The following is a 12,205-nucleotide window of genomic DNA, read 5'->3' as shown; positions in this document are numbered from 1 at the left end:
TTCTTATACTCCTCCAACAGTTTTATAGTGCAGTTTCTGCAATGCTGAGCATGATGTAGCAACAACAGAGGCTCTCTTCTCTCTAGTTTAGATCAGCACAACCTCACAATGATTTTTAAGATGTAATTTTAATGTAAAAATATACCTATGGTTCCTTTAAACTTATATTTAAGATATGTTGTTTGCTTAGGTGTCAAATGAACTTTTTAAAATCTAAAATAAATGTTAAGATACGTTTTAATTGTTAATATGTTCTCATATGTATTGGTTGAACTTTATTTCTTGATACTGAAACTTGTAGTCAGATAAATTATCACAAATATTAGCATTGCGGTAGCTTACATTAAACCTACTGTACCAGGTATTTTCAGTGTTCTTTCCCGCTTCAAATCATTTTCACTCTCAGTTTGCTGTTTATGGTCTACTTATGAGTGTTTTGTTTTCAAACTGTGCTGGACTGTGTACATAGCCACATTCTGTTTGACAGGGAGTGCCTGGAACAGGAAGAGATCGTGCTTTTTTAAAAGGAAGTAGCTAAAGCAGAAATGTTAGTGTTTACATGTTAGACCAGACCAGTTAGACTAATGGTAGAATGTCTAGGTTTGCTTGGAGGTTGAACTGGCTTAGACACTGCCCAAAGCAACTTAAACAGAGACAAAACAATAAGGCATATTTCAATGTATTGGAGGCTACTTATTCCTAGAGTAGAATGATAGAAAGGCCAAGTGGCTCAGAAATTGTCCAAAACAACTTCGGTAGACACAAGAACACCAAAGTATGTTTTAATGGATGACAGGATATTTCACACTAGAATAGCATAACAAAATAAAAGAACTCTCAACTCCGGGGTTGAGGGGGATGCTTTTGCTAGTTATAAGCTGGGAATTCTCTGACTTGTCATGCTTGAGTAAAAGGAGGAAGGCCTCAGGCACTATGAGAGATTATGACCCACTCCAAATGTAAACACGCAGAGCTTTACTCCCAGCTGCTCCTGCTAACCTCGCCTCAGGCTAAATCCTTACCTGCCACGATTAAAATCAACTCCTGCTAGATCTTATACATAAGGGTGGTTTCACATTTTGAATTCTGGCACCTTCGTGAGATCCATTACCTATAATTAACGATACATTAGACATGTTAGGACAAACCACAACAGAGTTGCTTATTCATTTCAAGCTGCCAGAACATTTTGAAGATAATCAGCATCAAACGTAACACATTAACACAGGAAGAAGGAAGATTTCAGGCCGTATTTTGTTCTTCAACATTGCCCCATAAAGTGATTTCCAGTTGGACACATATTACATTCTTAGATTTACTTTCATGACTGAACCATGTGTTCTCTAGAAACAGAACTGACCAGATTGATGGTCACCCTGGTCTGTTTTTTTTTGTAACAGGTCAATTAGAATGGCCTTGTGAGTCGGACACAGTGCAATTTAACACGCACACAGAAGTCTGTGTCACCACACTGCTAGACTATGCTACTCAAACACACACAAGAGAAGGGAAAATCCCAGAAACGGAGCAAAACAGGATGATAGGAATCTTTCCCAGAGATTAAAGTCCTGGAAGTAGAGGGCTCCGTGTTTTTGTTTTTGAATAATGCTTTTTTTCACTCGTTTTGCTATAACAATGTGCAATGTACCTTTAAGAATTTAAAGGTCATATGTCCTGCATTTTCCTTCTTTTTAATTCCCCCTCCTCAGTTCAGCATTCCATGCTTTTTCTTTAACCACTTCATCGTAATCAGATTTATAGTGGGTCTGGAGCCTGTCCAGGATTATTGTGCAGGAATATAAACAGACCCTTAATTCGAAAGGTAAGATCATGTAGATTTAAAGAAGCTGTACTTTTTACCAATGTCCTGATTGGCTGCTCCACATTTTGCCTCTCATAAATTAAACATGAATGGACAGAGCTAAACAGCAATTGCTGCAATACCCTGAATAAGTGGATATTGTACTGAAATTACGAACCTGGAAATTATTTTTTTATGTGTACCAGTGTTTAAACACTATCTGTACAATACCAAACTTATTGAACTGAGAAGGTTTTTCCCAATCACATGTGCCCCTTAAGACTTTCATCTTAGGAATACAAGTAAGTGCTTTCTATAAAGTCTTTAAAGACTTTTTTAAATCTTTACATCTGCTACATACCTTTGTGCCACCTCACCAAACACCCATATACTGTTTCAGCTAATGCCCAGACCTAAGCTCCAACATGGCAATGAACAGACAGTGATTGTTTTCTTGAAAATTGCATAGAAACTGGTGGTATCTCAGAGCTAAAGAGATCATGCAAGCCTTAACAGTCTGTACTAGGTTTTTGCTTGGTGTCAGAGAAAAGAATTCTCTTCTTTAATCACAACCACCATAAAAGACCTGCCAGGTCTCTACTCTTTTACAACGCAGACACACTGACTTAAAAGAGCCTAGTGAAATTACAGGGAAAATAGAAGCGGCAAAGTAAGAAACAACACAAATAACACCTTCACAGAGGGGCAAATTATATGTTGGTTTTCACTGAAAATGCTAAACGACATGAGAAATTAAACTTATTGTATGGAGAGTTTGCAAGCAAATGGGCTGTAATGTAGAATGTAATGTAAAATTAATTATACTGGGATGGTCATGGATACCACAACACCAATCTCCTTGCATATTATTTGTGGAAATCGTTTTTAGGATACTGTGCAAAAATCAGACACTGTTTACATTTATTTCAAGTCAAAGCACACATTAGGTACACACTTCTTTTTTTGTTCCTTGTCAGAATAACAGCAGGATTTTCTGTCTGTTTCCTTTTCTCAGCAGCATACCTTTCTAAGAGAAAGTGTGAGTTTGTTGTTGCACAAGTCAAGGATGTAAAGCAAAAGTAAACCTTAAATGTTACTTGCTTTTCAAAGATAAATGCTTTAAGATGTGTTTATCTGACTTGTGGAGGTCTACCAGGTTAGGAGTCTCTTTTCCCATGTTCTTTATCCTGATTTGTTTTTCCATCTCTATTTCAGCAAACACATTTTATCATTTATTTACCTTTATTACCTTTATTTAGCTTTACACTTCCTCATGCAGGTGGATTACCTTATGTATAGGGGTGGTAAATTTAGGTCAAGAAAATCCTTGAATTAAGTTTCAGTTGCCGTTACACTTCTAGCTAATTAGATTTAGAACTTTTGCCACCTCTCCTTATATATAATCCTCTCAATAATATCTCCTGAGAAGTAATTTATTTGTACATACTGGTCATTTTAATTGGAAATGAAATACATTTATGGGTTCATACACTTTTCTCTGCATTCTATAGCACAGTGTAATGGTTTATTCTACAAATCAAAATCTCTGCTCATTTTGAATCATACTTTAATTTCATTGTGTGTGTGTGTGTGAAGAATCCCAATCCGTTCCCACACCCTCTCAAATCTCCTGTGCACACAGTAGCCTTCTCCATGTGTGAAGATAAAGGGATCCTTTGTTTGGCATAGGGAACAGGTAACCATTTGTGCAGTGTGTGTGTGTGGATTGCATGTGTGTGAATACAGGGTGTGTGCTATGGTGGTTGAATGGGATGACAATTTAATTGCCAGTGATACATGTATGTATATTGTTCAGACCATTCTGGGTCCAAATGCATCTGCAGACACAAGATCCATGTAAGACTGTACAGACATGAGATATAGACAATTTTGAGGCATTAAATTTGTGAGTTTAGAGTGTTTTAGATTCACAGTTAGTGGATTAGCTGTCATTTGTGTTCGTGACAATGTTTTAGACAACAGCTTATTTCCATTTGTAGGAATGTCCTTATAGGGACACCCATGTGAAAATGAAAACCTATCCATGTACCATCCACGTTTTTGTAAATATGATTGAAAGAAGGGATTCTACCAACATAAAGCCTACACCCTTAAAAAATTGGGCTGTTCAAGGGTTGTTTAGAAAGGCAATGGGTTTATAGTCAGTCATCTTCATGTTCAGATGGTTCTTTACAAGTTGACATTTTTACTTCAAAATTTATGTGGTATATGCTTCTGTACACCAAAAATTCTTGTTCTATTGTTAGCTTTTGTCCAGCTGGTCACAATCTAATGGATCTATGTAAAACATCTGCCTTTACTGAAGACCACTTGAGAAGCCCTTTTTTAAAGAGTGTAGGAATCAGGCCATATAGTTAATGTGACAGCTATACAGGAAATATATCATCTGTGTAACTGTACTTACTCTCTTAAATTCAGTATTACAATGCAGAGCCTCATAGAACAGAAATTACTTGCCAATGAGGTGGACAAGAAGCTAAATGCAAAAGATATCAATAATAAGTTTTCCCTTCTGGTTAAAATGATAACAAATGTTATTTCTGGTATCCATTAAATTATATTACATAATTAAATACTACTAAGCTGAGAAATACAACTCAAAATAAAATAACTAGGAATGCCTAGGAATGTTGTTTATATGATTATAGTTTGGCAAACTAGTCTGAGAAATTAGTAAGACCAAGGATTTCCTTTGAATTTCACTGACCGCAGACATCTTTATCGCCTACAGCATAAGGGAACATCTCAGTGTGTTGTGTGGGTCAGTAGTGAATTAGATTTAGGTCAGTAGCACTGAGCATAACTGCTTAAAAAACCCAGGAGATGTCATGGCCTAGGTTATCTGCTGCCTACCTCTCAGTGGGGCATGGACAGGAGACACTAATAATAACTGCTCCATTGACCCGGTTTGTTTGTCCAAATAGGTGCATGTTCTTCAGGAGTAGGAAATAGATAAGAACAAGGAGAGAAGAAAGATTTTGACATGCCCTTCTATGTGCAGCCTCTGCTTATCCTCAAGTCAAATTATGGACAATGTCTTGTGGCTGGTAGCTGGTGCTGCAGTGGTCGTCACAGTGGTGTAAGAGGCGAATGTAGCAGCTGTGGAGGGACTAAGGGCGGGAGGATAAATACAGGGGCAGGAGCTGAGGAGCAGCACTCTTTAATTAAAGCAGGAAGACACAGCGCAGAAGCTCCGACAGTACCCAGCCAGGCACAGGGGGAGGAGAGCAGCTGACTGCTAACTTTACCCAGCCGCGTTAGGAAGTGTACTGACACATAGACGAGACTGGCTTTGCTATGTCTGAGCCAGCTCTGGAACAGAGGTAGTAGTATATGTCCAAAAGGACTGAATTTAGACAGATATTCAGTCATGCACAGCTTGTGTAATCTCCATAGAAAAGTATGAATTGAAATGGGAATCTTTGGAGCTGTTGCATGTGATCTTTAAGTTGCCATGCCCAAGGCCAAGCTGAGAAATGTACTCACACTCTCTGATGTTATGGAGCTTAATTTAATACCTTTGGAATTAGTTGTAGTGTTATTTGTAATCCAGAACTAATAATACATCAGTACCAGGTTTACTATTCCCCTCATACCATCCCAGAATGGTAGAAATGAATCATTTCAAAAATACTGTTCTATCAGCCATTTTGTCCAAATGTATGCCCACATTTGCATTTCCTTTTATTTGTTTACATTCATTCTCTACATGGAAATGTTATTCCTGGCATTCAACACTGACCGGAATCATGTGTTGTTTTGGGAATGCAATCTAATTCAAATAAAATACAAACAGACCACTTCAGTGTATCTAAAGCTAAATATTTACAAAGATGCTGGAAGATTTGTTAGTTTCTGAATTCTTTAGATCTTGCATCTAAAACAATGTTAGCTATACATTAAAGCTTAGTGTATAGCAGATAAAACTAGCATCTGATAAACCCTTCAATTCTCTCTCGATTTTCCTCAGCTCCCGTGTACTGCCTAAGCTATGCTTCCTGGCTATGGATTCTCTACCCTTCCTGATTTCCAGCCTCACCTCCACGCTTTCCGTTGCCGAGGGGAGAGCTCTGCCATGTGGATCCCTGGCTCACCTGAGGCCCAGGTTGCTCTGAGCAGCTCCCGGGAGAACGGGCCACTCTTGCGCCAGCACATTGCCGTGTGCCAACAGGAGACGCTAGCCTTCATTGACCTCCAGCAACCCAGTACGAATGGCTTTCACTCCTCAACTTCACGAGGGAGGCGCAGTTCCTCGCCCTGTTCCCTAGGCCCTCCTCAAAACGGGCCCTTGACAAACTGTTGCCAGAATGAAGGCAAGGACATAGACACCGATCACCTAAACACAAATTTGATTCTGAACCACGAAAGCTACCAGGATGTTGAAGAAGTTCAGGACAACAGCAGAGAACCTTGCATGGACTCGCTTCAGACCGAGCCTGAGGAGGTCTCGCCTCAGTCTCAGGGTCTTAGTCCCAGAGACTTGTTCCTTCCCCTTTCTCCTATTTTTGTGGACTCTCAGCAGCCCAGCTCACCCAGCTCCCCGATAGGCTCAGAGCTCCAGAGCCCTGATCTCTTTCGTTTACAAAGACGAACATCACAGGGAGCTTCAAAGGAGAAGTCTATACGTAAGTGCTACCCTGACTTACATGCTTTGTGCCACATACATTCCTAGATTATGCTGTATTAAGAACAAACTGCTATTAAAAGGGCAAAAGAATTGTCGCATAATAACCCTGAATATACTTGTCCTACAGAGGTTTGTGTTTCAATGTGTTATCACACCTGATAAGTTTTATCAGCTAATTCACACTTCACTCCTGAGTTGAAAGTGGACGTATTAGATTAGGAACAAAACTGTGAAGGGCTTCAGAACCAGGATTGGGAACTATTGTGTTAGTGCAGAGATTCTCAAATCCAGTTGTAGAAACCTACTGCCCTGTACAGTTTCAGGTATTCCCTGCCCCAACACGCCTCATCCGATCATTGACTAATTATCAAGCCCTTAAGGAGTGGGATCTGGGGCAGGGAATACTTGACACTGTACAGAGCTTGGTACTAGACTAGGCAAGATTTGGAAATCTCTGGACCAATGCATCTAAAAAGTGTAACAGATCTATTTTTGTAAGACATAGCCTTTTTAATTTAATGATTTAATGACCTATTATTTATTTCCTCGATTACTCAAAATCAAGACCTCATTTTGTGCTATTTGTCTTATCTGACAGGCCGCAAAATGAGGGTCTATTCACCAGACAGTCCAAGTGATGAGTCCCTGAGCAGCCCAGGACTGGAGTGTGATTACTTGTTTCCTGGTTCTTTTGAGTCCTTTGTGGAGGGAGAGCTGGGCATGGTGGGCACAACCATTCCCACATCTCAGAACTCTAGCTCCCTGTTGGACTTGGATGAGGAGCTGACACTCACATGCATTCCTACGCCTTCATTGCCATCCTCCGAACCCCCTGGTGGGGGCACTTTCCTAGTGGAGAGAGTAAACGAGGCAATGAAAGCGGAGGTGAACCCAGAGGACAGTGGAGTCCAAGAAGGCCCGGTCTTCCTTGCTGCGACCTCCATGCCCTTGAACCATCCCGTCCATTTGCCTCGATCCCGATCAGCAGACCATGAGCGCAGGCGCTTCTCTGCCTCTGAACTCATTTCCCGCCTGCAGCTATCTCAGAGGAAGAACTCTTTCACGCTGAGATTGGGCAAGTCACTGTCTGCCCGAGTGGCCTCTCGAGACCGCCAGCCGTCTGTGAACCTCAATGCTGACTGTAAGTTCTTCACAAGCACTTTAGCTTAAAGGAGCAATCAAATAACAAAATCACCTTCATAAATATAACTTCTTTTGGGAGGTAGAAAGGTAGAAATCTAGGCTTGGTAAGCCATTCTGAAGGGTTTAGTTGCAAGAAAACTTGCTCTAATATTCATATATTTATGAAGGTTTTGAATAACTAAACAGGTTCACCTAACCTCTGCAGAATGGAAGCTCTCCAAGCTGCCATTTTAAACACTAACACTAACCTTACAAAAAGCCTTCACCAACTTTTTAAAATAGAGTATTTCCCAACCCAGCCCTAGGAGAGAACTGGTCAATATTTTTGCAGTATCCCAGCTCCCAGCAAATACCATGTTGATTATTTTGCTTTCTGTGTAGGAGCCAAGGCAAGGCAAAGATGTGGAATGTCAGGGGTTCCCAGAGGCTGGCTTGGGAAACTCTTACTTCGGTGCTTGTCATTCTCACACACAGGTGCAAAATTTTTTAGGCTTACCCTTCTAGCCCCACTTATCTGTTTGTAGACAAATCTAACTCCAGGCAGCGTCTTTCTGGGGGGTCGAGTGACAGCGTTCCTCACAACCCTTTGGGATTTGCACCATCACTGCCCTCTGCTGACAGCGCCTTGCCAATGCACAGGAGGAGCTCCAAGCTCAGGTAATAACAATCCTTGTGTTGACAGCAAATACTACCTCAAACAGTGGTTTAGAACCATAATACCACTTAAAGTTCAATTATTTTTAAATGCTGTTTTCCCCCTCTCCACAGCATGAGGAAAGACTCCATTGATGAAGATGGAGATGTTCCCCCCAGAGCTTCCAAACGCTTGTCACGGTTTCTGCCCAGCTGTAAGTATGTTTTGGGAACCTGAAACTTGTTTCTGATACTTGTACGTACCTATATCCATTAATTCACATTCTTGTCTTCTCTGGTTTTCAGTGGTCTTGTATCAGGAGTACAGTGATGTGGCAATTAACAGAGAGATCCAGAGGCAGCAGGGGGCAGAGCCTGGGACAGACGAGGAAAGAGCTGGAGACTATGCCTCCCCCAGCAACCTCTCCCCCTCCAGCTCTTTCCGCTCCTCACGTGGTTCAGCCTTCTCACTATGGCAGGATATTCCCGATGTGAGGAGCAGTGGAGAGCTGGATAACTTCAGTAATGAAGAGCGCAAACTGCAGGAGGTGATGCTAGTATTTAGTTTATCTTTGATTTATGACAAATATACCAACCCTGAAGGTTTCTTATATAAGTTTTAAAGCAAATAAGCATATTTTCTTTGTTTTTCTGCATTAACAACTGAACCACTCTGTTTTGAAGAAAACAATAGCACAAGGTTTAAATATTTTTATGTTTAACAGTACAACCACAGGCAGTGAGAGAATCCTTGTGAAATGGCCTACATATTTAATTTATTTGGAATCTTTTTCTTATATCTTCTCTCAGGCAAAGTTTGAATTGGTAACATCAGAGGCCTCATACATCCGCAGCTTGACCATTGCAGTGGATCACTTCATGATGTCTTCAGATCTGACGGAGTGCCTGGGGACTCAGGAGAGACAGTGGCTTTTTTCCAAGCTGCCTGATGTGAAGGACGTCAGTGAGAAGTACGAAGGAAGGGGGTTTAGGGAATTTGTTGGGTACCTGTGACTTTTTGAACAGCATATACATGACATTTCCCTTTACCTTATTATGCATCTCTCTCTCTCTCTGTCTCAGTCTCTCTCTCCTTTTGCTGTTTCTGGCTGCGTGTTCATGTTTCCCTGTGGTATTTTTTTTAGGTTTCTACAAGATTTGGAACACCGGTTAGAGGCAGATATCTTACGTTTTGATGTGTGTGACATCGTCCTCGAGCACTGTCCAGCTCTGCGGAAAGTCTACCTTCCTTATGTTACCAACCAGGCGTACCAGGAGCAGACCTACCAGCGGCTTCTGTGAGCACTCTTACTCTGTGTGTGCTTTTGTACTTTAACCATTTTCATTTTTTCACAGTGCCTTTGGTCAGAAGATGGTCATTTTGGGTCATACATTGGTAGGATAGATTCCCTGCTCCAATGGCTTGATAGGGTTTCATCTTTTTTTTTTTTTTCTTTTCAGACAGGAGAATCCTCGCTTTCCTGGAATCCTGGCCCGTCTGGAGGAGGACCCTGTATGCCAGCGGCTTCCCCTTACATCATTCCTCATCTTGCCGTTTCAGAGGATAACACGCCTCAAAATGCTAGTGGAGGTGGGCATCGTATCCAATAAACGACAACAAATCATCCCTCATTAATACATTCTATTGAAGTGAGGGTATCTCATAAAGTAGGGATTTTTGTGGATGTAGTAACGCAGGCAGCATGGTGGTGCACCAGGTAGTTTTGCTGTCACACAGCTGCAGGGTCCTGGGTTTGTGGGTTTGAGCCCCACTCCAGGTGACTGTTTGTGAGGAGTGTGGTTTGTTCTCCCTGTATCTGTGTGGGTTTCCTCCAGGTGCTCTGTTTTTTTCCCACAGTCCAAAAACACACGTTGGTAGGTGGATTGGCGACTCAAAATAGGTCCATAGGGGTGAGTCAAAGTGTGAGTGTGTGTCGCCCTGTGAAGGACTGGCGCCCCCTCCAGGGTGTGTTCCTGCCTTGCACCCAATGATTCCATGCAGGCTCCAGACCCACTGTGACCCTGACCTCAATAAGTGGTTACTGACAATGAATGAATTAAAGAATACACCTGAGGCCATTTATGCAGCTTCTTATGTATAGATCAGGCAATGACTATTTTGTGTTTAAAACTGAACAGTGTTTAAACCAAAAATGAGACATGTGTTATAGGCACATCAATTTTTTCAAGACCTTTGATGAAAAACTGAGAAATATAGCTTTGTAATGCAAGAAATTAGTTCATACTTTTCATTCATTTTATTACATTATCTGAACAATTATCTGACAAACCTGCTTTCAGAACATCTTAAAGAGAACCACACCTGGTTCACGGGATGAGGACACTGCCACCAAAGCATTTAATGAGTTGAAAAAGGTAATTGTTTTTACTTTTGAATCTGTGGTTCTATACTTTATGATATATTGTAAATATAGCTAGACCGGGACATATCTGAGCCCTGGCAGTAAATAAACATCTCCTTTTGTGCTGGAACAGATAATAAAAGAATGTAACTCCAGTGTACAGTCCATGAAGAGGATGGAGGAACTTATTCACCTCAACAAAAAAATACACTTTGAGGGCAAGGTATTTCATAGTGTATAATTTTATATGGCATTATTCATTTCTAAAGAAGTTGGAGCAGTGTGTACAATGTTGTGAAAAGCAGTGGTTAGTAATTGCTGCCTGACATGTATTTGAATATATATAAAAATCTGGATATTAGATATTTTACCTAGTGAAGTATGTTTTTCTTTAAATGTATGCGCTGTCCCAATTGTTTTCTTTAATCAAAAAGTATGAGTATTTGGTGTGGCTAAATTTGCACTATATTTTATATATATATTTTTGACCCTTTGGTGATTTTAAGCTGTGTAGATTGTGAAATCCCTTATCTTTTTCCAAAAATAGTTATCAAACTGCTGGATCGTTCACTGGTTAATTGTTGTGGCCCATTCTTGCTCATAACTGACTAGGCCTTTTGTGGATGCTCCTTTAAGACCTGGGCATGATAGCACTTGCTTTACAGAACTGCTAGTCTTAAACTGCCCTGTTCCATCTTTGTTGTAATGTTTTGCACACATTCATTTCAGAAAAATAATGAGTTATAATAAGATATTAGATATTGTATAAATATCTGTCACAGCTGATTTACAAGACATTGTATTTGGAAATTAAAGACCATTCTTGTCATTCATGTCTTCTTTCCCTAGATTTTCCCTCTCATTTCTCAGTCTCGCTGGCTTGTCAAACATGGTGAACTGTTAGAGGTGGACACGCAAACCATGAGCATATCGGGGTCAAAACTGAAACTGCCTACTCGGCCTGTGTATCTGCACCTGTTTAATGATTGCCTGCTGCTGTCCCGGAGAAAAGAGTGAGTGTATAATGAGAGTGAGGAAGCAGGGGAGAACATGAGAAAGTAACTGAAAGAGAGAAGAGTTTTATGTCTGGCTTTGCCTGAACCTGTGGTGGAGGTAGTGTTTTTTTTTTCGTTTTTTTTTTCTTCAAACTGCTGGAGGGTTAGTAAAAGTAAAAGTCTGAAGCTAATTGCAAACCAGCATGCAGGGTTTGAGCTTTGACAGCAGCCATGATAACAGAGCGTAGGGTACATAAATCAAGCTCCTTACAAAGCATTGTTGTTTGTGCCCCGTTGCAGCACATGGAAGTTCATGGTGTTTGTGCATGCGAAGATTGGTGAGCTGAAAGTGAAGGACCTGAGTCAGAAGCTTCAGGGCATTTCTGGCTTCATCTTCCATCTGCAGCTGTGCGAAGGCCAGCAGCTCAAACACCAGATCCTGCTCAAGTCCCAGACAGAGTGAGACCCAAATTTGATCATTCTTTCATGGTTTCTGTGTAGTTATTACAGAATCATTTTTGTTTTAACATCATTTGACAGGTGATCTTCCCAAAAGCTGCACTGAGAGATAAGGATTTAGTTTACTCTCCCTGTATTACTTGACTCTCCCTACCCTAATACC

General features: G+C 40.7%; 1 protein-coding gene across 1 annotated transcript in view; it reads left to right on the top strand.

Moving 5' to 3' along the window:
* The window catches only part of arhgef19 (Rho guanine nucleotide exchange factor (GEF) 19), a 28,153-nt gene that overhangs the window by 13,016 nt on the left and 2,932 nt on the right, over positions 1 to 12,205 (top strand). The window contains exons 2-13 of the mRNA XM_066671457.1: positions 5,793 to 6,447; positions 7,048 to 7,590; positions 8,117 to 8,249; positions 8,361 to 8,440; positions 8,532 to 8,773; positions 9,036 to 9,196; positions 9,371 to 9,523; positions 9,687 to 9,816; positions 10,527 to 10,601; positions 10,722 to 10,811; positions 11,438 to 11,601; positions 11,884 to 12,042. Coding sequence (XP_066527554.1) covers positions 5,814 to 6,447; positions 7,048 to 7,590; positions 8,117 to 8,249; positions 8,361 to 8,440; positions 8,532 to 8,773; positions 9,036 to 9,196; positions 9,371 to 9,523; positions 9,687 to 9,816; positions 10,527 to 10,601; positions 10,722 to 10,811; positions 11,438 to 11,601; positions 11,884 to 12,042 — 2,564 coding nt within the window. The 5' untranslated portion in view covers positions 5,793 to 5,813. The remainder of the gene's footprint in view (positions 1 to 5,792; positions 6,448 to 7,047; positions 7,591 to 8,116; positions 8,250 to 8,360; positions 8,441 to 8,531; positions 8,774 to 9,035; positions 9,197 to 9,370; positions 9,524 to 9,686; positions 9,817 to 10,526; positions 10,602 to 10,721; positions 10,812 to 11,437; positions 11,602 to 11,883; positions 12,043 to 12,205) is intronic.

This window comes from Hoplias malabaricus, chromosome 5 (assembly GCF_029633855.1).
Source record: "Hoplias malabaricus isolate fHopMal1 chromosome 5, fHopMal1.hap1, whole genome shotgun sequence".
NCBI classification, from domain to species: Eukaryota; Metazoa; Chordata; class Actinopteri; order Characiformes; family Erythrinidae; genus Hoplias; species Hoplias malabaricus.
This window is presented reverse-complemented; position numbering and strand designations above follow the sequence as displayed.